Source organism: Oncorhynchus tshawytscha, linkage group LG09 (genome assembly GCF_018296145.1).
Source record: "Oncorhynchus tshawytscha isolate Ot180627B linkage group LG09, Otsh_v2.0, whole genome shotgun sequence".
In the NCBI taxonomy this organism is placed as follows: Eukaryota; Metazoa; Chordata; class Actinopteri; order Salmoniformes; family Salmonidae; genus Oncorhynchus; species Oncorhynchus tshawytscha.
Window position 1 is genome coordinate 62,705,325 of NC_056437.1, and position 25,569 is coordinate 62,730,893.

The 25,569-nt window shown below is 42.9% G+C and overlaps 1 protein-coding gene across 3 annotated transcripts in view; it reads left to right on the forward strand.

The window, feature by feature from the left end:
• sez6l2 (seizure related 6 homolog (mouse)-like 2) overlaps window positions 1-25,569 on the forward strand; it is a 98,414-nt gene that overhangs the window by 68,534 nt on the left and 4,311 nt on the right. For all 3 annotated transcript variants that reach the window (XM_024414795.2, XM_024414794.2, XM_024414793.2), the window contains 7 exons: window positions 7,111-7,274; window positions 10,781-10,975; window positions 11,133-11,271; window positions 11,825-12,021; window positions 12,331-12,525; window positions 23,396-23,590; window positions 25,271-25,462. In XM_024414795.2, coding sequence (XP_024270563.1) covers window positions 7,111-7,274; window positions 10,781-10,975; window positions 11,133-11,271; window positions 11,825-12,021; window positions 12,331-12,525; window positions 23,396-23,590; window positions 25,271-25,462 — 1,277 coding nt within the window. The remainder of the gene's footprint in view (window positions 1-7,110; window positions 7,275-10,780; window positions 10,976-11,132; window positions 11,272-11,824; window positions 12,022-12,330; window positions 12,526-23,395; window positions 23,591-25,270; window positions 25,463-25,569) is intronic.

Sequence of the window (25,569 nt, forward strand, 5' to 3'; positions counted from 1 at the left end):
AATGACAGAGGTCAAACGTTTTCTGTAAGTCTTGACAAGGTTTTCACACACTTGCTGGTATTTTGGCCCATTCCTCCATGCAGATCACCTCTAGAGCAGTGACGTTTTGGGGCTGTTGCTGGGCAACACAGACTTTCAACCCCCTCCAAAGATTTTCTATGGGGTTGAGATCTGGAGACTGGCTAGGCCACTCCAGGACCTTGAAATGCTTCTTACGAAGCCACTCTTTCGTTGCCCGGGCGGTGTGTTTGGGATCATTGTCATGCTGAAAGACCCAGCCACGTTTCATCTTCAATGCCCTTGCTGATGGAAGGAGGTTTTCACTCAAAATCTCACGATACATGGCCCCATTCATTCTTTCCTTTACATGGATCAGTCGTCCTGTCCTGGTCCCTTTGCAGAAAAACAGCCCCAAAGCATGATGTTTCCACCCCCATGCTTCACAGTAGGTATGGTGTTCTTTGGATGCAACTCAGCATTCTTTGTCCTCCAAACACGACGAGTTGAGTTTTTACCAAAAAGTTCAATAATTGGTTTCATCTGACCATATGACATGCTCCCAATCTTCTTCTGGATCATCCAAATGCTCTCTAGCAAACTTCAGATTTACTGACTTGCCTAGTTCAATAAAGGTTAAATTAAATAAATATGTCACTCAATTAGCCATGTCAGCTAACAATTTTTTGATTGGTAAGTTAGTCTAGCCAGCTATCTAAACTTGTTGAATGCTGACCAGGCATGCAGGGCACGTGCCCAGGGGCCCTGACCTACAGAGGGGCCCAATTGATTGTATTAGTAACTCTCATTCAGATATCATATTAACATGGCATAAGTCATGGAATTTTGTGGAATTGCAGGAAATTAGTTATTAAAAGTTAACATTTTCTCTCTACCCTGTGGCAAAATGTGTAGAAGTGCAAAAAACCTGCTTTAACACTGCAGCATTTCTCTAAGCCCCATGACAAAATGTGTATAATTGCCAGAAATATACTTTTTAAAAAATCTCTCCACCGTCAAGATGCGGCCAGTAAAATGTTTTGCCCGAGAGGTGGTGGGGCCACCCAAGCAAATCTCACTTAGGGCCCCCAAAAAGCTAGGGCCCTTTCTACTGGTATAATGCATTTAGTTAAGAGAGTTAACTAGTCTAACTGCACAGATTGATTGCACAAATCAGTTGACTGATCAGTTGACTTGTAAATTATTTTCAGGGAGAGAGACACTGAAGCCCAGCTAGCCTGTTTCAAATGGAGGTTGCTAAACAAATGTTTTCAACGCTGCAGGAACTGTGTTGGTGGGAGTGTTGCCGCCATGTTGTCTCTCCACAGCCGACTGGCCGGTGCCCTGCAGTGATTCCTCCCTGAAGGGGTTTCCACCTTCCCTGGAGAATAGAGAGTAGGATGCTTTTGGATGACTTAGTGGATGTTCCTGTTCTTGACCCTACTGAGCAGCCATGGAGGCACGTCACTCGCCATGAAAGTTGAAAGCAGCAGCCTTTGGCAATAGGGGCCTCCTTGGCAGTGGTAAGCCCGGTCCGGATACATACTTCAAACAGCTTCACCACCCTGGATCCAAAGGTTCCGGCGCCTTCGTCCCTGGGGACTTCCACTTTGAGATCAGATGCGGCGGTACCTGCATCTTCGTCCCATGTTCTGTCTTTCTCTCTAGTGGCTTCTACCTCGGTTTCAGATCTTCAGAGCTCCCACCTTCATTGGGCCATGAGGGTATCTGGGCGAAAGAAAGTCCGGACCTCCTCAGCCATTTCACCAGCTTTCATCATCGGTAGCTCTATGGTGAGAAACATCTCGGTTCCCGGGGAAAAAACCCTGTGCTATCCCAGAGTACAGGACATTATGAGGCTCTCTCCTACCATTCTCTGACAGCTGTTGGGGGCTGATGCTGTCGTAGTCCATGTTGGATTAAATGGCATTAGGAGGGCTAGCTTGGAACTGCTGAAAATGGATTTTGAAGAACTGATTCTGGCTCTGAAAGATTCCAAAAAGCGGCCAGTTATTTCAGGCCCGAAGCCATCACTGGGCCACGGCTGTGAAAGATTCAGCAGGCTACTGGTATTACACATCTGGCTAAAATACTACTGTATATCTGTTGCATAGCTTTTATAGATAACTTTGACACCTTTTGGAAACAGAAGATGCTCTACAGGAATGACAGAGTCCATCCAAATCATCTTGGCTCCTGGACCCTGCCCACGGATTTCAAGGCTGCATTTAGACAATGACTTATCAGTAACTAAGCCCTGCTCAGATAATCCCTATCATTGTGTTGCTGAGTTATCGTAGTGCTCTTGCAAATGTGCATTGTCCCAGGGGCGTTGGCAGTCATAATATGAGAAACCTAATTTATGTCCTTCTAACTCCCTTCAATGTCTCTGTCAATCCTACAGCTATTGTATGCATTAATCATGCGCCTATGAACCTGAGGTATACTGTTAGCACTGAGGCGGATTTCCCTAGTAGGAAGTCCACTGTGAGCATGCTCAACTTGCATTATCAGCTCAAACAAAAGTATCACTGTCATCTCTACCACTGATAAGCCACCCAGTAAAGCAGTAAAACAACCAAGAATTCCAGAAAAGTGCTAAAAATAGCCCACATTAAACTGGTACATTCAGACTAGACTAGGTTTATGGGCGTTAAGGGCAAAACAACTGACAAGTACACTTCTGTTCAAAAGTTTGTTGTCACTTTGAAATGTCCTTGTTTTTGAAAGAAAAGCAATATTTTTGTCCATTAAAATAACATAAAATTGATCAAATTTGTGTAGATGTTGTTAATGTTGTAGCCAGAAATGGCTGATTTTTAATGGAATATCTACATAGGCTTACAGAGGCCCATTATCAGCAACCAACACTCCTGTGTTCCAATGGCACGTTGTGTTTGCTAATCCAAGTTTATAATTTTAAAAGGCTAATTTATCATTAGAAAACCTTTTTGTAATTATGTTAGCACAGCTGAAAACTTGTACTGATTAAAGAAGCAATATAACTTGCCTTCTTTAGACTAGTTGAGTATCTGGAGCATTTGTGGGTTCGATTACACGCTCAAAATGGCCAGAAACAAATACTTTCTTCTGAAACTCGTCAATCTATTCTTGTTCTGAGAAATGAAGACTATTCCATGCGAGAAATTGCCAAGAAACTGAAAATCTCGTACAACTTTGTGTACTACTCCCTTCACAGAACAGCGCAAGCTGTCTCTAACCAAACTGTTCGGACGCTACATACATTTTTTTATTATGCGAATTAGCATTCCCCCAGTCTAGCCAAACACCTAGGTATTTGTAGTTGTCCACATATTTTAAGTTTGAACCGTCCAGAGTAGTGATGCTGGACGGGCAGGTGCGGGCAGCGATCGGTTGAAGAGCATGCATTTAGTTTTACTTGCATTTAAGAGCAGTTGGAGGCCACGGAAGGAGAGTTGTATGGCATTGAAGCTCGCCTGAAGATGAGTTAACACAGTGTCCAAAGAAGGGCCAGAAGTATACAGAATGGTGTCGTGTGCGTAGAGGTGGATCAGAGAATCACCAGCAGCAAGAGCGACATCATTGATGTATACAGAGAAGAGAGTCGGCCCGAGAATTGAACTCTGTGGCACCCCCATAGAGACTGCCAAAGGTTTGTACAACAGGCCCTCTGATTTGACACACTGAACTCTATCAGAGAACTATTACTTGCCTAGAGAGTTCTCAGCTATACTTTTCGTGGCTGTATACCACCACAGACAGATGCTGGCACTAAGACCGCACTCAGTGCAAACAGGAAACCACTCACCCAGAGGCGGCGCTCCTAGTGGCCGGAGACTTTAATGCAGGGAAACTTAAATCAGTTCTACAAAATCTCTATCAACATGTTAAATGTGCAACCAGAGGGAAAACAATTCTAGATCACCTTTACTCCACACAGAGAGACGCGTACAAAGCTCTCCCTCGCCCTCCATTTTGTAAATCCGACCACAACTCTATCCTACTGATTACTGCTTGTGTCTGTATATAGCTTGCTACTCTTTTTTCAAATGTCTTTTTACTATTGTTTTATTTCTTTACTTACCTACACACAAATACCTTTTTTTCGCACCATTGGTTAGAGCATGTAAGTAAGCATTTCACTGTAAGGCCTGTTGTATTCGGCGCATATGACAAATAAACTTTGATTTGAGTTGGTGAACCAGGCGAGGCAGTCATTTTAGAACCAAGGCTGTTGAGTCTGCCGATAAGAATGGGGTGATTGACAGAGTCGAAAGCCTTGGCCAGGTCGATGAATATGGCTGCACAGTAATGTCTCTTATTGATGGCGGTTATGATATCGTTTAGGACCTTGAGCATGGCTGAGGTGCACCATGACCAGCTCTGAAACCAGATTGCATAGCGGTGGGATTCGAAATGGTCGGTAATCTGTTTGTTAACTTGGCTTTCGAAGACCTTAGAAAGGCAGGGTAGGATAGATTTAGGTCTGTAGCCGTTTGGGTCTAGAGTGTCTCCCCCTTTGAAGAGGGGGATGATCGTGGCAGCTTTCCAATCTTTATGAATCTCAGACGATACGGAAGAGGGTTTGAACAGGCTAGTAATGGGGGTTGCAACAATTTCGGCAGATCATTTTAGAAAGAGAGGGTCCAGATTGTCTAGCCCGGCTGATCTGTAGGGGTCCAGATTTTACAGCTCTTTCAGAACATCAGCAATCTGGATTTGGGTGAAGGAGACGGTCTCCCTAAGCCAGGATTCACACATGGCAAGGACATCCAGGCTTCTAATGTTAACATGCATGAAACCAAGGCTTTTACAGTTACAGAAGTCAACAAATGAGAGCACCTGGGGAATAGGAGTGGAGCTAGTCACTGCAGGGCCTGGATGAACCTCTACATCACCAGAGGAACAGAGGAGGAGTATGATAAGGGTATGGCTAAAGGCTATAAGAAATGGTCGTCTAGTACGTTCAGAACAGAGAGTAAAAGGAGCAGGTTTCTAGGCGCGATATAATAGATTCAAGGCATAATGTACAGACAAAGGTATGGTAGGACGTGAATACATTGGAGGTAAACCTAGGCATTTAGTGATGATGACAGAGATATTGTCTCTAGAAACATTTAAACCAGCTGATGTCACCGCATGTGTGGGAGGTGGAACTAAAGGGTTGGCTAAGGCATATTGAGCAGGGCTAGAGGCTCTACAGTGAAATAAGACAATAATCACTAACCAGAACAGCAATGGACAAGGCATATTGACATTAGGGAGAGGCATGCGTAGCCGAGTGATCATAGGGGTCCAGTGAGTAGTTAGGCTGGCTGGAGACACAGCGATTCAGACAGCTAGCAGGCCGGGGCTAGCAAGCTAGCAGAAAGGCCTTAGAGGGACGTCGTGATGGAAGAAGTCTGTTATGGCCTCCTCATGCGGAGTCTCCTCGTGCGGTTACGTCGATAGACCAGTCGTGATGGATTAGTATGGTTCCGTGTAGCAAAGGGGTCCAGTCCAATTGGCAAAATAGGTAGAGTGGCATAATAAATTGGCCGATGGATATCTTCAGCTAACAGTCCAATATGCTCCAGACAGCTAGCGGGCCGCGGCTAGCAGGCTAGCAAGATGGGCTTTCAGGGGACGTCACAACGGAGGTGTCTGTTGGAGAAAAAAACAACAATGTGCTACCACAATGCTATTTCACAGTAAACAAATGAACAACTGCACGTTTATAGGGATGGACATTCAACATGTGCGAGACTTACACGAATGACTGATGATTGGCTGAGAGAAATTGATAATAAAACGTTTGTGGGATCTGTTTCATTAGACTTCAGTGCAGCTTTTGACATTTATGATCATAATCTGCTGCTGGAAAAACATATATGTTATGGCTTTACATCCACTGCTATATTGTGGATCAAGTGTTACCTGTCTAACAGAACACGGGGGTGTTCTTTAATGGAAGCCTATCCAACATAATCCAGTTAGAGTCAGGCATTCCCCAGAGCAGCTGTCTAGGACCCTTACTTTTTTCAATCTTTACTAATGGCCTGCCACTAGCTGTGCGTAAAGAATGTGTGTCTACGTATGCTGATGACCCAACACTATACACGTCAGCTATCACAGCACATGAAATCACTGCAACACTTAACAAAGAGCTACTGTCAGTTTCAGAATGGGTGGCAAGAAATAAGTTAGTCCTACATATTTCAAAAACTAAAAGTATTGTATTTGGGACACATTCACTAAACACTAAACCTGGTCCAAACATATTGATGCAACAGTAGCTAAGATGGGGAGTGGTCTGTCCATAATAAAGCGCTGCTCTGCCTTCTTAAGAACGCTATCAACAAGGCAGGTCCTACAGGCCCTAGTTCTGTCACACCTTGACTACTGTCCAGTCGTGTAGTCAGGCACCACAAAGAGGGACCTCAGAAAATTACAACTGGCCCAGAACAGGGCAGCACGCCTGGCCCTTAAATTTACACGGACAGCTAACATTAATAATAGGCATGTCAATCTCTCCTGGTTCAAAGTAAAGGAGAGATTGACCTTATCACTATTTGTATTCGTGAGAAGTATTGACATGTTGAATGCACTGAGCTCAGACACCCATGCATACCCCACAAGACATGCCACCAGAGGTCTCTCACAGTCCCCACAGTCCCCAAGTCCAGACTATGGGAGGCGCACAGTACTACAAAGAGCCATGACCTCATGGAACTCTATTTCACATCGCGTAACTCATGCAAGCAGTAAAATCTGATTAGAAAACAGATTAAAATACACCTTGTGGAACAGCGGGGACTGTGAAGAGACACTTGCACAGGCAGACACATGCATACACGCACGATAACATACATAGATATGTGGTAGTAGAGTTGTGTCCTTGGCAGCGGCTAATGGGGATCCATAATAAATACAAATACAAATAAAATGATTAAACGTCTTGAAGGAATAACCTCTCTCCCTTCACTCTTTTCTCCCTTCTTTCCTTCCTTTTAACTTTCTTTCCTTTCTACCGTCCTTCCTTCCTACCCGCTATTCTTACTCCCTCTGACCTTCATTCTCCCCTTTCTCCCCACCTTCCGCCTCTCTACTCTTCTTTCTTTCCCTTTGTCCTTTCTTCTCCCTCTTTGTCAGGCTGATTGTGCGCAGCGGAAACAACTCCATGTCTCCCCTGCTCTTTGACTCAGACCTGGACGATGTGCCAGAGCGTGGCATCGTGAGCGAGGGCTCCATACTCTACCTGGAGCTCACGGCCGACTCCTCTTCCATCCCGTTACTACTAGCTCTGCGCTATGAGGGTGAGACCTTAAAATGCTCCCAACATCAGTACACACAGTTTCTCTTGTCTCTTTCTCACTCTTATTTATAATTGACTGTGATATGACTGTGCAATACAGACACTGCTGCTTGCTTTAGTTTAGGGCTGTCCCCGACAACAACAAAAAAAATTGGGGGTCGATTGAGAGTCATTGTGTTCTTTCGACCAATAGATGGGTCAAAATGTTTAAACTTGTTTTTCCATATATGTGTTTGAATAAAACCAATTACGTATGCACTGAGCTTGTCTAATGGTTTAAGCACACTGTTTGATTAAGTCACACAAATGACTCAAGAAAGAGCCTAATATTTACACTGTTAAAAAAATTGACAGCGAGTGTCTGTGTGACTGGCGCACGTTGTCTCGCTCTCCTCGCATGCATGTGACCAATAGGGCCTGACCTATAGCCCACCATAATCGCATCAATAAGTTGGTTATAACAAACTCCGAACACAGTAATGTCAACAGCAATGGAGGCAGAGGACGGAAAAAAGAAGCACGAAATGGGCGAATGTTTACTAGTTGCTCAGGAGGGAAAGGGGAGTCAGATCTGTAGAAGACATTTGACTTAGCTTTGGAAACTACTGAAGACCAAGAAAAAGGAGTGTATTGGAGCAAGTGTTACGTTAGTATTGTGTGCCAAACAGTTGCTGTTTTTTCGGAACAGTGTAAACAACACCAAATTAATAAATGTACCAGAGAGTCTGCTCTAACACAAAATAAATAATATAGAGCCTTTATTATAGCAGACAAAAAATAGTTGCATGCATTCTTGAATTGCGGTACAGTCATCCCTGGGGCGGAGTGGTGCCTGGGAGAAGGTCAATCCCACAGTGATATGGTCGGTACGGCAGCAGCGAAGTGGCCTGGGCCTTACTGAACACCTCCCAGGGTCCTGGTACTCCGAGGGAATGGTGGAGAGGTCCGGGTCAACTTCCGAGCTCCCATGAAGACGTCCCGGGGCAGGCTGCGCTGACTTCAGGCCATGAGCTTTGCAGAACGGGCTCCAGCCCATGATGGCACCGGCAGACCAGTCAATGAAGGGATTGTGTTGCTGGAGCCAGGAGAATCCAAATACCCTGGGAAAATGAGGAGACTTAATGAGCAGGAACTGGATCATTTCGCTGTGGTTCCCTGACCCACCTAGGTTGATGGGGGTGGTATTGTGGGTGACCCGGCCTATAGAGTGCCCGTCCAGTGCTCTAACGTCTATGGGAATGGATAGGGGCTGAGTGGGGATATCCAACTCGGAAGCCAGGGTAGCGTCCATAAAGCTCTCAACGGCCCCAGAGTCAATGAGTACCCAGAGAGATTTTGACTGGTTCCCCCACAGCAATATGGAATGAAAGGAGGTGCAAGTAAAGGGAGAGGAAAAGTTATCCGTATGGCCCGCCAAAGTACTCACTCCTACCGGTGAGCCTGGTCTTTTAGTGGACAGGTGGAGACGAAATGACCAGTAGTCCCGCAATACAGGCAGCTCTTAGTGTGAAGCCTGTATAGCTGTTCAGCTGGAGACAGCCTAGCTCTGCCTAGTTGCATGGGCTCAGGAAGAGGTAAATCGTCAGTCTTTGGAGGCCCTTGGGGGAACACGGGTAGCCTCGGGTTCTCTCGACAACGGAGCCGTCGGGGACTTCCGGGATACCTTGGAGGCGAGGTGGAATCCATGGACGGGCGGGCAAAATCGAATCTCCTCTCCTTCCGTTGTTCCTGTAGTCGCCCATCAATCTGAATGGTCAAGGCGATGAGCGGGTCAATATCCGTCAGTAGCTCTTTTACTTCCTCCGATATGCTGTGCAGGAACATGTCGGACAGTGCGTCCAGGTTCCAGGCACTCTCAGCTGCCAACGTGCGTAATTCCATTGTGTAGTCTGCCACACTGCGGGAGCCTTGCCAAACTGGAGTAACATTCCCGGGAAGCCTCTTTCCCAGACAATGCAGCATCGAAAACGTTATTTTCCTTTGCCACAAACTCCTTCAGACTGAAGCATATGGCCGAATGTTGTTCCCATACTGCCGTAGCTCAGGCCAGGGCCCTCCCGGACATCAGCGTGATGAGGTACGCTATCTTATTTATAATACAGGGGCAGGCAAATGACAGGTCAAATGCAGGCAGGGGTCAGTAGTCCAGAGAAGGTACAAAGGGTCCAGAACGGCAGGCAGTCTCAGGGTCAGGGCAGACAGGCGTCAATAATCCAGTGAGGTGGGGCAAGGTATAGAATAGCAGGCAGGCTCAGGGTCAGGGCAGGCAGAAACATCAAAACCAGGAACGACTAGGAAACAGGAGCAAGAAACAGACAGGAGCCGGGGAACAAACGCTGGTAGGTTTCACAAACAAAACGAACTGGCAAAAAAACGAGTTGCAAAGAAAAATCCATATCACAGACTGGCCAATAGAAATAAAAGATTGGCAAAAAAAACACAGACACTGGACAGAGGAACTCTAGAAGGCCAGCATCCCGGAGTCGCCTCTTCACTGTTGACGTTGAGACTGGTGTTTTGCGGGTACTATTTAATGAAGCTGCCAGTTGAGGACTTGTGAGATGTCTGTTTCTCAAACTAGACACTAATGTACTTGTCCTCTTGCTCAGTTGTGCACCGGGGCCTCCCACTCCACTTTCTATTCTGCTTAGAGCCAGTTTGTACTGCTCTGTGAAGGGGGTAGTACACAGTTTCTTGGCAATTTCTCGCATGGAATTGCATTAATTTCTTAGAACAAGAATAGACTGAGTTTCAGAAGAAAGTATTTGTTTCTAGCATTTTGAGCGTGTAATCGAACCCACAAATGCTCCAGATACTCAACTAGTCTAAAGAAGGCCCGTTTAATTGCTTCTTTAATCAGTACTACAGTTTTCAGTTGTGCTAACATAATTGCAAAGGGGTTTTCTAATGATAAATTAGCCTTTTTATAATGATAAACTTGGATTAGCTAACACAACGTGCCATTGGAACACAGGAGTGATGGTTGCTGATAATGGGCCTCTGTAAGCCTATGTAGATATTCCATAAAAAATCAGCCGTTTCCGGCTACAATTGTCATTTACAACATTAACAATGTCTACACTGTATTTCTGATCAATTTGATGTTATTTTAATGGACAAAAAAATTTGCTTTTCCTTCAAAAGCAAGGACATTTCCAAGTGACCCCAAACTTTTGAGCGGTAGTATACATAATATAACCATTTACAATTTCAGTATCACATGTCTTAGAGTGATGGACTGTGCCATTCCTGTGGCCTCCGCAATGGATTAGTCCACTTAGACAGGCGTGAATCAGGCGTGAATCTTGTGCACCATGAAAAACAAAATAACATTGTGACTGCTCAACTAAAGAAATCTCGGTCGACCAACAGCCTGTCAACCAAACAATCGACCGGTTGACTAAATGGGGTCAACCCTACTTTAATGAATCTTATATTATGCATTATCCTACTTCTCTCCTCATATTCACACGTGCACACTGTTTTATCTCTCTCGCTCTCTCTCAGCCTTTGACGGGGAACACTGTTATGAGCCCTACTTGCCCCATGGGAATTTCAGCGGCAGTGACATCACCTTTCCGTTGGGCACCACAGTCACCTTCTCCTGCTCCCCGGGCTTTGTCATGGAGCAGGGCTCTGGGGTCATTGAGTGTGTGGACCAAAGCGATCCACACTGGAATGAGAGCGAGCCTGTGTGTAAAGGTAATACCATTGAATACTACCATTACATGATGATCATTTGTTTATAAAGCCCCTTTCATTCACTAAACTTAAAACTAAAGACAATAATACAAGTAATGTTACAATAACTTTTTTCCTGTGCTACTACCTCACACCCTCTCTTCCCACCCCGTCTCAGCTTTGTGTGGGGGAGAGTTGACCGATCCCTCCAGTACTGTTCTGTCCCCCGATTGGCCACAGAGCTACTCCAAGGGGCAGGACTGTGTGTGGCAGATCCATGGCAATGAGGAGAAGCGCATCGAACTGGACATCCAGATGTGAGTTTGGCCTCACCAACACCCAACAGACATAATTCTGGTCTTTGAAGCTGTGGTTGAAGCATTTGGGAGAGGGAATTGTTCTCCTTTAATTTTCCCATGCCTCTTTTGCTTCTGAAACCTCACTGCATAACATGAGCGCTCCCTTTGCATAGTTTTTTTCCCCACCACACAAGAGGTCCATATGATGGAGGTAGAACTCAAAATAAGCATGTTTATTTAGAAACGTGCATGTTTTGTAAGGAATAAACTTAAGCTTAAACTTAAAATGTAGGTCGAACAATGTGAGCCTTGCGTTTCGCTGCTTCACTGATGGCTTCTTCCGTGGCTGGTGTAGCGACGTCTTTTTGATTATAATGGGTGCATTTCAACTGTGACAGACATTAAAAAAATGATGTGATGCTTCCAGTGAAGTTTTTATTGTAAGGATTAGAAATGACAATGTTTGTGAGAAGCTACGTTTTATTATGACATTTTATGATTCCATTTGAAGTGACATTGTGATTTAAAGGGAAAGTTGTTTTCCTCTCCATGTATTTTGTCGCTCTCAAAGTTTGAATATCCGCCACAACGACGTTCTCACCATATTCGATGGTCACGACCTCATGTCCCATGTGATTGGCCAGTACCTGGGGTCACGAGAACGTTTCCAGGTCGTGTCAGGTGGTTCTGAGGTCACTATTCAGTTCCAGAGTGACCCTGACGACTCCTCATTTATTCTCAGCCAGGGGTTCCTTATTCACTACCGTGGTACGTACACATACAGAACTTTTACATACAGAGCATTACATACACATAAACGACATGATATGCAAAACATTGATTGCCCATACATGACATCACACAAATACAAAATCTACATTTTCCTGGCATATATTCAGTGAAGCAAAATGTTAATAACTTTGTAGATATAATATGAACAGACAATACGATTACGTATTCTACCTCAATTGTGTGTTCTACACGATATATTTAAATCTGAATGTTCTGTAACATTATATCCTCCTGAACAAGCACCTGGTTTATCCTACATCTGATGACATCTTCTTTTTCATCCAGAGGTAGAGCCTAATGACACCTGCCCTGCCCTTCCTCAAATCGAATTTGGCTGGATTAGCTCCTCCCACACCTCTCCCGTGAGGGGAAGTGTGTTGACCTATCAGTGCCAACCGGGGTATGACATCAGTGGCTCTGACATCATCACTTGTCAATGGGATCTTTCCTGGAGCAACAGCCCACCCACCTGCATCAAAGGTGAGCTAAAGTGCGTTCCTGCCCGACTACATTGCTGACGCATGCCAGGTCATATATTATAGCAATCGGGTGCCCAACGGCACAGTCAATGTGGCATGCATTCATTGGTTGATGCAATGTAACAGCTGAGTAGGGGAACACAACCCTATACTTCAAACAACACTTCGGATGTGTTTGAGAGCCTCGATTTGACTCTGTTGCACATCACCGACTGAGCATACTAGCTGATTTACAAATCACTTTACATCTTAGAGGTTGAGTAAGACCTAGATTCAATCAGATCGAGCATTAACTGGCGATAGCCAAAACCCGCATAGCTGATGTTATGGTGGTGTCGGAGGTGGAACTGCATTGGAGCGTTCAAATCAGTGAGCAGCTGCTCTTGATCATTGTCACAAAGCCTCACCCGTCTCACATGTTAGAAGTTCAGAACGAGAAAGTGTAGGCTATATAGAAATAATGACGCTCAAATAAAAAATAATTGAAATAATGAGGATTTCTCTCAGCCTAATCAAGGTGTAGATTACATCTCATATTCCAGTGTTCGACCTTGTAAGCAAGGCTACATGGGATTTATCTTAATGCGACTCTGAGCAGCCAATGGCAATGTCCGCTTTAGGTAGAATACCAGGAGCCGTTTGTAGATTTGACAGCTCTAACGCAGTTCCACCTCCGACACCGCCAAAACAACCACTATGCAGATGTTGGCTAAATTGAATAGAGCCTTTGAAGATTGCAGAATTAGGTTACTGTTAAACATTATGATTGGTTTCATCCTTCCAATTAAAAGTCTCAATTTGACATATCACTTTACATATGCGTTTTGGGAGAAATTTACATTTTATCAGAATTTGACCGAAGTCATGTTGGAAAAGTGACGTCGAGAGAATAATACACGAGTGAATACACGGCAGGAGTGAAGCCACTGTCCACCCCAGACGGTAAAGACCCACAAATTGGCACTGATTAAAACCAACTGATCATCTGAGCATATCCTCTGATTTCTTTATTTTGTATCAGCAAAAAATTGGTTTATCACTTATACAGTGTGCAGGCTTTTAACATAGCCCTTTATACACCCCTGCTGGTTTATCCCTACTAGCTAACCACTAGCAGCCTTGAAACACATAACTTATTAGCAGTTCAGCACATCAGTGTTTCTCATGCTTTTACACAAAATCAATAAACTTTTACCATAATAGTAGACATTGAACATTTATAACCTAAACTCTGTTGTTGGCTGATAGTACAGTGGTTCTTCCTTTAAAAGTTGCGTCATACTGTAGCACAGCTTGTGGCACGCACGTTAGAGTGCATGAAGTCATATTATTTTACTATAAGCCGTTGTTGCCATTAATGCTAGTTTGACCACCAGAGGGCATCTTTGAGAAGCAAAGTTATTGAAATGACATGGAGCCCTAGGCCTAAGTGTCCTGTTTACTGTAGTTGTTATAGCATAACTTACTTACTGGCATACAGGCCTACTTCAATATACAGTATATCATTCATTCATTTGTGCATGTCATCACACAGCATACAAGTCATCCATGTCTTTAAATACAGTCAAGCATTTTAGTTATAAAACGAGTTAACAAAGGGAGCCTTGAATAATTAAACAACGAAAAAATCGCAACATGTCGGCTAAAGCGATTGAATTCACTAATGCATTTGGCTGTTTTTAAAATTGTCTGTACTAGAGACTTTAAAACCTTTTTATGTAGATATTTTGCTTAATTGATTAATATTATGGTGTTTCTATTCCAAGAAAAGTGGAAATGCATTTTACAGTAGCCTCAGGGTTTCCGTAGTAGACCTAGGCTACTAAGTGACTGCGAGTGAAGAGCAAAATAATCTTAACATTTCCACACCCTAATTGTAGGCTAACCAATACCCAAACGGAGTATGTGAAAATAAAAATCTGATTGATTTATCAAGACCAGTCCTCATGCTTGTCTCAAAGCAGCGTGAAACGGAAATAGTTGCTTCAAATCCTATTATAACAATTGGATGACTTTGGGTGTTTCAGTAAGCAACGATTTATTGCCTTCATTAGCCTACTTAATTCCATTATTTATGTCATTCAGTGATATTCATTCTCATAGTAATTTGTTATGGATCCATCCAGATGTGGTTTAGAAAACAGTGCATTTGGTGGGCTATGCAAAGAGATGGGAGAAGTGACATGCCTTGCAAACATCCATTAATATATTTAGTCCGTTAGGAAAATATGACGCTGTACAACGTGACCGGTCAGGAGTAGGCCTAGGACACTAAGTGACTGCGAGTGAAGAGCAAATGAATCCTAGCATTTCTACTCCGTAATTGTAGGCTAACCAATACCCAAAGATGTTGATGAACAAATACTGTAAATGTGTCTATGTGCATGTTACATGGTCCAGTTACAACTTCTTCTGACAAAGTAGAGAAAAACAGTGTATTTGTTTGTGTGTGTGCGCGAGACAGAGGAAGAGCAATTCTTACACTATAGTTTTAAATTCAATCACTCTCTTCTTCTTCATCCTCATCATTCAGTTAATTCAAATTCAATTGAAATATATTTTGTCACTCCCATGGCAAAGTTTAAAAACAGCCAGATTTGTGAAATTGATTTATCCAACATTTTGTGGTTGCATGAGATTTGGTGATCACAGAATCAGTAGGATATTAAATAAACGTTCAAATGGGCAACAGAAGCAGGACCAGCATAGGGCTGAGTGACTCAGTCATTGCTGGCTTTCGTTCAAAATAAGTTATATTATAATGCAGGGTTAAAGACACATTTTTTCACATTCTTTGATATTGAGTTAGAAACTTTAGAGTACTTAATCATTGAATACATTGCAAGTTTTCAATTTTTTTCGCCATTAGACTACTACACTTTACAATAGGACTCAACTCTTCACTGACCGTGGCATCTATCGTTAGTCTAAACTGTGGCACAAATTGGGGGATTTTTCACACCTCGTTGATTTCCTCTATTGCTTCTAGAGGCCTACTGTCCACCTGGTATGTGTGGTTCCAAAGGATAAAGCGTCACCTTCAGGTGGATGTGTGGTTTCAGAGAGAAGCCAGCTGCGAGCCTGTGACCAGGCACGGTGGATGACATCCTTTTTCTGCACAGCAATTTGAAGAAATACAGTGATGAATGGACTATTTTTTTTAAAAGTTATTGTTTTACTATATTTATTTGTTGTCTAATATTAGAAGGCTCTTTAAAGCAATTTGAGTTGTCAATGTGTCGCATTGCATATATATCTGTTCTTAATTCAAGGCGTGGTTTCTTTTTAGCCAAATGTTGAATAGACATGCAGACAAATTAATTAATGCAGGGAGTAAAAGAGGAATAATAGGCTACTGTCTGTAGTCATAAAAACAATTAGGCTAAATAAATTGATATTATTTTTGGGGGGTAACGGATTGGCTCTCAGAACTCATTAAGAGGTTGCTTCTATCGTCAATATAATCATTCATTGAGACATGTAAACACAAACGGTGAAGTTTGGGGCCATGTGGCAGAGAGTGACATCGGCGCTGGAGATGGGGGTGTGAGCAGGTGGGTCTGGGCAGGTGTGATGTAGGTGTCATTTGTATGTGTAAATAAAGCCAGTTTGTTATTCTGAATGATTTATTTATGTTTTTAGAGGAAAAGAAACCAAAGCCCCCTGTGACTATTTTTCGAAAATAGTCAGTCCACAAGTGTAATTGCGCCATCGTATTTACCCAAGTTCTCGCTCAACTCCAAGACCACCCACCAGCAAACATTTTTGGGTCCTGATGCCGGACTCTATAGAGACAAGAAGAGAGACTCTCAGACTGAAACATTCACACCTCCATTAATTTACGAATAGATAGTCAATTTGTGCCACAGTTTAGACTACCGATAGATCAGTGTTCGAACTCCCCCTTGTGATAGTGTGGTGCAATTTACTACAATCTGCCACTATCTACCACAAACGGTCACGGCATAAGCTCAAAACCTTTAAAGGAAGAACCACTGTAGCCATAGCTCGCCAAATGCTAACCTGAGTGCTAACATTACTAGTAGCAGTAACCGTAAAATCCAGGTATAATGGCAAAGACAAACATTGGCTATCATGATATCCTGCAAGTTGTATCCGCCAATAAAGATCAGGTAGTTCAGCAAAAATAAAGACATACCTTGAAATAAATAATGACATTAATCTGATTCGTATTTCACCATTCATTTCTGCAAAACATACAGTGTTGGAGTTGCTGTAGCTTGCTTGCTAACTATCTAGCTAGCTTATTCCATCAGCAAACACCATGCTAAATCCGAATGGGCCAGCTTGTTTTGCATGGCTAGTTGCACTTAGATAGCTGTCTATCTTAGTTTTTAATCATCTACTAGTAACATAACATGACAAAACATTTTAGGGCACTTTAGTACCTACTTACCCGATTCACCTCCATCACAGAAGTCGTCCGCCGTCGTGCTGTAACACCGGTGGTGTCAGTGGACTTGGAGCCGGCAGAATTTAACTGTGGGCAGAGAACGGTTTTTTACTAGCCCGAGCTTCATGGTGAATCCACTATTCAACTGTTGGTAGCCATCGTAATCTTTTGGGGCAGAGTGGGACTGAACCATTCTGAACCATTCTATCCGAAGAGGTCCGACTTTTTTCCAAATAAACCAAACTGTTTCATTTTTTTTGTATTTTATTTTGTATTTTTTAATTATTACCCTTTTTTCTCCTCAATTTTGTGGTATCCAATTGGTAGTTACAGTCTTGTCTCATCGCTACAACTCCCGTACGGACTCCGGAGAGGCGAAGGTCGAGAGACGTGCATCCTTCGAAACACAACCCAACCAAGCTGCACTGCTTCTTGACACAATGCCCACTTAACCCGGAAGCCAGCCGCACCATTGTGTCAGAGGAAACACCTGGCGACAGTGTCAATGTGCACTGCACCCGGCCCGCCACAGGAGTCGCTAGTGCTCGATGGGACAAGGACATCCCTGCCGCCAAACCCTAACCCGGACTATGTTGGGACCATGGGTCTCCTAGTCGTGGCTAGCTGCGACAGAGCCTGGACTCTAACCCAGAATCTCTAGTGGCACATGGCGAAGCAGTCCCTTAGACCACTACGCCACTTGGGAGGCTCGGAAGTGTATAATTATTGTACTTCCTAAAAACGTTTTAATCTATTTTCGTTGTTAGATATGTGGAAATATACAGTGCATTCGGAAAGTATTCAGACCTCTTCACTTTTTCCATATTTTGTTATGTTACAGCCTTATTCTAAAATATATATTTTTTAAATCCTCATCAATCTACACACAATACCCCATAATGACAAAGCGAAACCATTTTTCTGGAGATTTTTTTTGCAAATGTATTACAAATAAAAACAGAAATACCTTATTTACATAAGCATTCAGAAACTTTGTCATGAGAATCGAAATTGAGCTCAGGTGCATCCTGTTTCCATTGATTATCCTTGAGATGTTTCGACAAATTGATTGGAGTCCACCTGTGGTATCAGATATGAATGTAAGACCGAGATGCAGACCACTTCGGATAACGAATAGTTTAATAATCCCAAAGGGACAGGCAAATAGACAGGTCAAGGCAGGCAGGGGTCAATAGTCCAGAGAAGTGGGGGAAAGGTACAGGACGGCAGGCAGGGTCAGGGGCAGGCAGGCGGAAGGCGGGAAGGTCAAGGGTCGAAACCAGGAGGGCGAGAAAAAAGGAGATTGGGGGAAAAGCAGGAGCTGAGACAAAACGCTGCTTGGCTTGAACAAACAAGACGAACTGGCACAGACAGACAGAAAACACAGGTATAAATACACAGGGGATAATGGGGAAGATGGGCGACACCTGGAGTGGGGTGGAGACAATCACAAAGACACGTGAAACAGACCAGGGTGTGATGTGTGGTAAATTCTATTAATTGGGCATGATTTGGAAAGGCACACACCTGTCTATATAAGGTCCCACAATTGACAGTGCATGTCAGAGCAAAAACCAAGCCATGAGGTCGGAGAAATTGTCTGCACAGATCTGGGAAAGGGTACCAAAAAATGTCTGCAGCATTGAAGGTCAACAATAACACAGTGGTCTCCATCATTCTTAAATGGAAGAGGTTTGGAACCACCAAGACTCTTCCTAGAGTTGCCACCCGGCCAAACTGAGCAATCGGGGAGAAAAGCCTTGGTCAGGGAGGTGATCAAGAACACAATGGTCACTCTGACAGAGCTCCAGAGTTCCTCTCTGGAGATGGGAGAACCTTCCAGGAAAGGACAACCATCTCTGAAAAACTCCACCTTCATGGTAGAGTTGCCAGATGGAAGCCACTGTTCACTAAAATGCACATGACAGCCTGCTTGGAGTTTGCCAAAAGGCACATAAAGGACAATCAGACCATGAGAAATAAGATTCTCTGGTCTGATGAAACAAATATTTAACTGTTTTGCCTGATAGCCAAGGACAACATCCCTAAGCACAGAGCCAAGACAAAGCAGGAGTGGCTTTGGGACAAGTCTCTTATTGTCCATGAGTGAACAAGACAGAGTCCGGACTTGAATCTGATCGAACATCTCTGGAGAGCCCTGAAAAGAGCTGTGCAATGACGCTCCCCATCCAACCAGACAGAGGTTGAGAGGATCTGCAGATAAGAATGGGATAAACTCCAAGTGCAGGTGTGCCAAGCTTATAGCGTCATACCCAAGAAGACTCGAGGCTGTAATCGCTGCCAAAGGTGCTTCAACAAAGTACTGGGTAAAGGGTCTTAATACTTATGTAAATTTACTATTTTGTTTTTACTACATTTGCAAAAATTCCTAAAACCTGTTTTTGCTTTGTCATTATGGGGTATTTTGTCTAGATTGATGAGCGGAAAAAAACATTTAATCCATTTTAGAATAAGGCTGTAACGTTTTTTTTATTTTTAAAGTCAAGGGGTCTGAATACTTTCTGAATGCACAATGTTTTGTGCAACCTTCCCTTTAAAGGTAATTATTTATTGTACCAACAACATCTGCAAATCCCAATAAAACTATCACGTTTCGAAGTTTACTGTCCTTGCTTTGTCCAACAACACTATTTTGAATCTAGCAAATACGTTTTGTGGTTCAGAGTGCACTATTTATTTAGTTCCATAGTGCAAATATTTGCTAGCAAGTTTCTCACACTGGATTAATTTTTTATTTCACCTTTATTTAACCAGGTAGGCTAGTTGAGAACAAGTTCTCATTTACAACTGCAGCCTGGCCAAGATAAAGCAAAGCAGTGTGACACAAACAACAACACAGAGTTACACATGGAATAAACAAACATACAGTCAATAACACAATAGAAAAGTATATATAGAGTGTTTGCAAATGAGGTAAGATAAGGGAGGTAAGGCAATAAATAGGTCAAAGTGGCGAAATAATTACAATTTAGAAATGAAACACTGGAGTGATAGATGTGCAGAAGATAAATGTGCAAGTAGAGATACTGGGGTGCAAAGTAGCAAAAAAATATGATGAGGTAGTTGGATGGGCTATTTACAGATGGGCTATGTACAGGTGCAGTGATCTGTGAGCTGCTCTGACAGCTGGTGCTTAAAGTTAGAGAGGGAGATATGAGTCTCCAGCTTCAGTGATTTTTGCAGTTCGTTCCAGTCATTGGCAGCAGAGAACTGGAAGGAAAGGCAGCTAAAGGAGGAATTGGCTTTGGGGGTGACCAGTGAAATATACCTGCTGGTATATACCTGCTGGAGCGCATGCTACGGGTGGGTGCTGCTATGGTGACCAGTGAGCTGAGATAAGGCGGGGCTTTACCTAGCAAAGACTTATAGATGACCTGGAGCCAGTGGGTTTGGCGACGAGTATGAAGCAAGGGCCAGCCAACAAGAGCATACAGGTTGCAGTGGTGGGTTGTATATGGGGCTTTGGTGACAAAACGGATGGCACTGTGATAGACTGCATCCAATTTCCTGAGTAGAGTGTTGGAAGCTATTTTGTAAATGACATCGCCGAAGTTGAGGATCGGTAGGATAGTCAGTTTTACAAGGGTATCTTTGGCAGCATGAGTGAAGGATGCTTTGTTGCAAAATGAGAAGCCGATTCTAGATTTAATTTTGGATTGGAGATGCTTAATGTGAGTCTGGAAGGAGAGTTTACAATCTAACCAGACACCTAGGTATTTGTAGTTGTTCACATATTCTAAGTCAGAACCGTACAGAGTAGTGATGCTGGACGGGCGGGCAGGTGCGAGCAGCGATCGGTTGAAGAACATGCATTTAATTTTACTTGCATTTAAGAGCAGTTGGAGGCCACGGAAGGAGAGTTGTATGGCATTGAAGCTCGTCTGGAGGTGGTTAGTTAACACAGTGTCCAAAGAAGGGCCAGGGTGGAGCCATGGGTGGAGCAGGGTGGCCATGGGTGTAGCCATGGGTGGAGCAGGGTGGTTGCCTAGCAACCAGACCTGGGTTCGAATGCTATCTCTATGAAAACAAAAAAACAAAGTTTTAAGTGAGAAGTCATTGGTCTGAAGCCGAGACATAAAGGAAATTCATGAGCACCACAATGCCTGCTCTATCAAGGTTTTCCAGCACACAGCTTTGACCTACAATTATACTTCAAACAATGAATTCCATGTTGTTTAAGATTTAAACCTCATCAAATCTTGCTGTGCCGTGTGGAGATTATAAGAGTACATGGCCATTAAGGCCAGATCGTTCTTCAAGATGTTCAAACGTTCATAGATGACCAGCAGGGTCAAATAATAATCACAGTGATTGTAGAGGGTGCAACAGATCAGCACCTCAGGATAACGAGCATTCAGAGGTGGAAACAGCAGGTGAGTTAGAGAGAGAGAGAGAGAGAGAGAGGGAGGGAGAGAGAGAGAGAGGGTCGAAAACAGCAGGTGCGGGACAAGATAGCACGTCTGGTGAACAGGTCAGGGTTCCATTGCCGTAGGCAGAACAGTTGAAACTGGAGCAACAGCATGACAAGGTAGCACCTCTGGTGAACAGGTCAGGGTTCCATAGCCACAGGCAAAACAGCAGAAACTGGATCAGCAGTACAACCAGGTGGATTAGGGACAGCCAGGAGTCAGGTAGTCCTGAGGCATGATCCTAGGGCTCAGGTCCAGAGAGAGAGAGAAATAAAAATTCCTTCAGAAAGTATTAACATCCCTTGCTAACAAAGCAAAAAGTTAAAATAGATATCATTTTTGTATACCTACAGGGGTCCTAAAATTCCAAATCAAATGGCTAAATGATGAAACAATTTCATATGTTAGCTTAGTAGATATTGCGATCAAAGGGCTTAGACTTACAGGGGTTAAAGTGGTAACAACTAAATTTACATGAGCCAAGTGATAACAGACAGAGTTGTTAGTTGGACTCAAGTCTACCTGAGTCACAAATTTGATGATTTGAGATTCGACTTGACAGAAAATAAAATGACTTGACTTGGACTTGAGACTGATGACTTGAAATTATTTGGCCAGGTTTGTAATGTGCTCTGTGGCACAGAGACTACGTGGATTACTCTAAACGCAAAAAAACTACAACAGATTGGCTAGTGAAAAGCACAATGATTGGGCTCTATGATTGGACCAGCAAACACAGGTCGGGTGGTGAGCTGGCAAACAGATTTTTGATTTTCTGTACAGCTATAGGATCTGGTGCAGAGCAAACGTCAAATTATAGGAAGAGAGGATTGCCATAATAAATAAATATGCAGCTCCAAAAATGGTTTGGTAATCAAGCATATTAACTGTTTACTTTGCAAACTCATCAGCAATGGGGCAACAATTACTAGCATAGACCTACTGGTATTTTGGTATGTAACAATTGCTTGAAATTGATCATTTGCATATGAAGCTTGCATTTGGAATTTGTTTAAAATGAATTATTACTATGGCACCATACTCCCGCCAGTGGAGAGTGCATTTTTCTATCTTGTTTAAACGCATAGGCCCTTACTGGGGTTCAGCAACAATAAGGCAGTTATATACAATAAAAAATATGACATTACATAACAAATTGTGATTGACAGCTCAGGAGTTTCATGTATCTCTTTTCAATATAAACAGTTAATCGTACTATGGTTCATAAGTTCATACGGATTCAGCATGATATATGTGGCGCCAAAATATATTTAATTTAAAAAAATAATTATGTTATGATTTTCTCAAGTAATTTTTTTAAATAAAAAATACTGCATATACTGTATGTACATACACGGAGTGTGCAAGACATTAGGAACACTTTCTTAATATTGAGTTGCACCCCTTTTTTGCCCTCAGAACAGCCTCAATTCGTTGGGGCATGGACTCTACAAGGTGTCGAAAGCGTTCCACAGGGATGCTGGCCTATGTTCACCCCAATGCTTCCCACCACAGGAGGCGGCTGAGGGGAGGAGAGCTCATAATAATGGCTAGAACGGAGCAAATGGAATAGTGTCAAACACATGAAAACCATGTGTTTGATGTATTTGATACCATTCCACTCATTCCACTTCAGCCATTACCACAAGTCCACCCTCCCCAATTAAGGTGCCACCAACCTCCTGTGCTTCCCACAGTTGTGTCAAGTTGGCTGGATGTCCTTTGGGCGGTGGATAATTCTTACCAGCAGCGTTGCAGTTCTTGACACGCTCAAACCGGTGCGTCTAGTAGATACCCCATTCAAAGGCACTTAAATCTTTTGTCTTGCCAATTCACCCAATGAATGGCACCATACACAATCCATGTCTCAATTGTTTCAAGGCTTACAAATCAATCATCTACATATCAGAAAATAGGTGTGCTGTTGTTCACTCATTTAGCTCTGTTTCATCTGTAGTGCCAGGGTAGATTAAAAAAAATGTATACAAAATTTTACGTCATGTCTTGTATACCCTTATCGTCCGCAGTCCAGCAATGTCCTGATCCAGGGGAGGTGGTGAACGGAGCGCGTTCGGTACGCCCAGAGTCTGGATTCGCTGTTGGAACAGTGGTACGCTTCTCCTGTAACCAGGGTTACCAGCTGGAGGGCCCTGGCCAGATCTCCTGCCACGGACGGGATACAGGCACCCCCAAGTGGAGTGATCGCAGCCCCAAATGTGTCTGTGAGTCACTCCCCTGGGTGTTTGTCTGTGTGTGTTGAGATTGATGTCAAACACTGTAATTCTATGGGACTATACACTGTCTTCAGAAAGTACTCACACCCAAGGACTTTTTCCACATTTTGTTGTGTTACAAAGTGGGATTAAAATGGATTTAATTGTCTCTTTTTTTTGCCAGCGATCAACACATAATACTGTAATGTCAAAATGGAAGAAAAATTCTAACATTTGTAAAAAAAAACAATAATAATAATTAAAAAGTATGAAAAATAAAACACTAATATACTGAATACTAATATAAGTATTCAACCCCCAGAGTCAATACATGTTGCTTTGGCAGCGATTACAGCTTTCTAGACAAGTCTCTAAGAGCTTTCCACACCTGGATTGTGCAACATTTGCCCATTATTATTTTCAAAATTCTTCAAGCTCAGTCAGATTGGTTGTTGATCAATACTAGACAACTATTTTCAGGTCTTTGTCATAGATTTTCAAGCAGGTTTAAGTCAAAACTGTGACTCGGCCACTCAGGAACATTCCTGTCTTGGTGAGCAACTCCAGTGTAGATTTGGCCTTGTGTTTTATGTTATTGTCCTGCTGAAAGGTGAATTCATCTCCGTCTGGTGGAAAGCAGACTGAACCTTTCCTCTAGGCGTTTGCCTGTGCTTAGCTCAATCACATTTATTTTTTATCCTGAAAAACTCCCCAGTCCTTAACAATTACAAGCATACCCATAACATGATGCTGCCACCACTATGCTTGAAAATATGGAGAGTGGCACCCGGTAATGTGTTGTATTGGATTTGCCCCAAAAGATTTTGCCACTTATTTTGCAGTATTACTTTAGTGTCTTGTTGCAAACAGGATGCGGGTTTTAGAATATTTGTATTCTGTATAGGCTTCATTTTTTCACTCTGCCAATTAGGTTAATATTGTGGAGTAACTACAATGTTGTTAATCCATCCTCAGTCATTTCCTATCACAGTCATAAAACTCTAACTCTAACACCTTTGGCCTCATTGTGAAATCCCTGAGTGGTTTCCCTCCTCTCCTGCCTGTATCTTTGTAGTGACTGGGTGTATTGATACACCATCCAAAGTGTAATTTATAACTTCACCTTAATCAAAAGGATATTCAATGTTGGTTTATTTTAATTTTTACCCATCTACCAATATATCTTTGTGGTTGAAACTGTGTTTGAAATTCACTGCTCGACTGATGGACCTTACAGATAATTGTATGTGTGGGGTACAGAGACAAGGTAGTCATTAATGTAATGTAAACTTTTATTGCACACAGATTGAGTCCATTCAATTTCTGTGACTTGTTAAGCACATTTCTACTCCTGAACTTATTTAGGCTTGTCATAACAATGTGGTTGAATAGTTATTGACCCAAGACATTTTAGCTTTAATTCCACTTTCATAATTCCACTTTCACATTATCGGGTATTATCGAGTATTATGTGTAGGCCAGTAACAAATAATCTCAATTTAATCGATCTTAAATTCTGATTGTAACACAACAAAATGTGGAAAAAGGGCTGTTAATATTTTCTGAAGGCATTGCTCTCTCACTCACTCTCTCTCTCTCTCTATCTCTCTCTCTCTCTCTCTCTCTCTCTCTCTCTCTCTCTCTCTCTCTCTCTCTTTCCCTTCATCTTTATTTATTTTCCCTAAACAGTGAAGTACGACCCATGCCCAAACCCAGGTGTGCCAGACAATGGTTACCAGACATTGTACAAGCATAGCTACCAGGCAGGAGAGACGCTACGTTTTTTCTGCTATGAGGGCTATGAACTAATTGGGGAGGTTATTATCAACTGTGTCCCGGGCCACCCATCTCAATGGAACAGTCCACCACCATTCTGCAAAGGTGACAATCTACATTGGATTGCTGGAAATGAGGATGAGGGGTTAGAGGGGTTTCAAGAAAATCTGCATGAGAATTGAAACACTTGAACATTTTGTAAAGAAGGAATG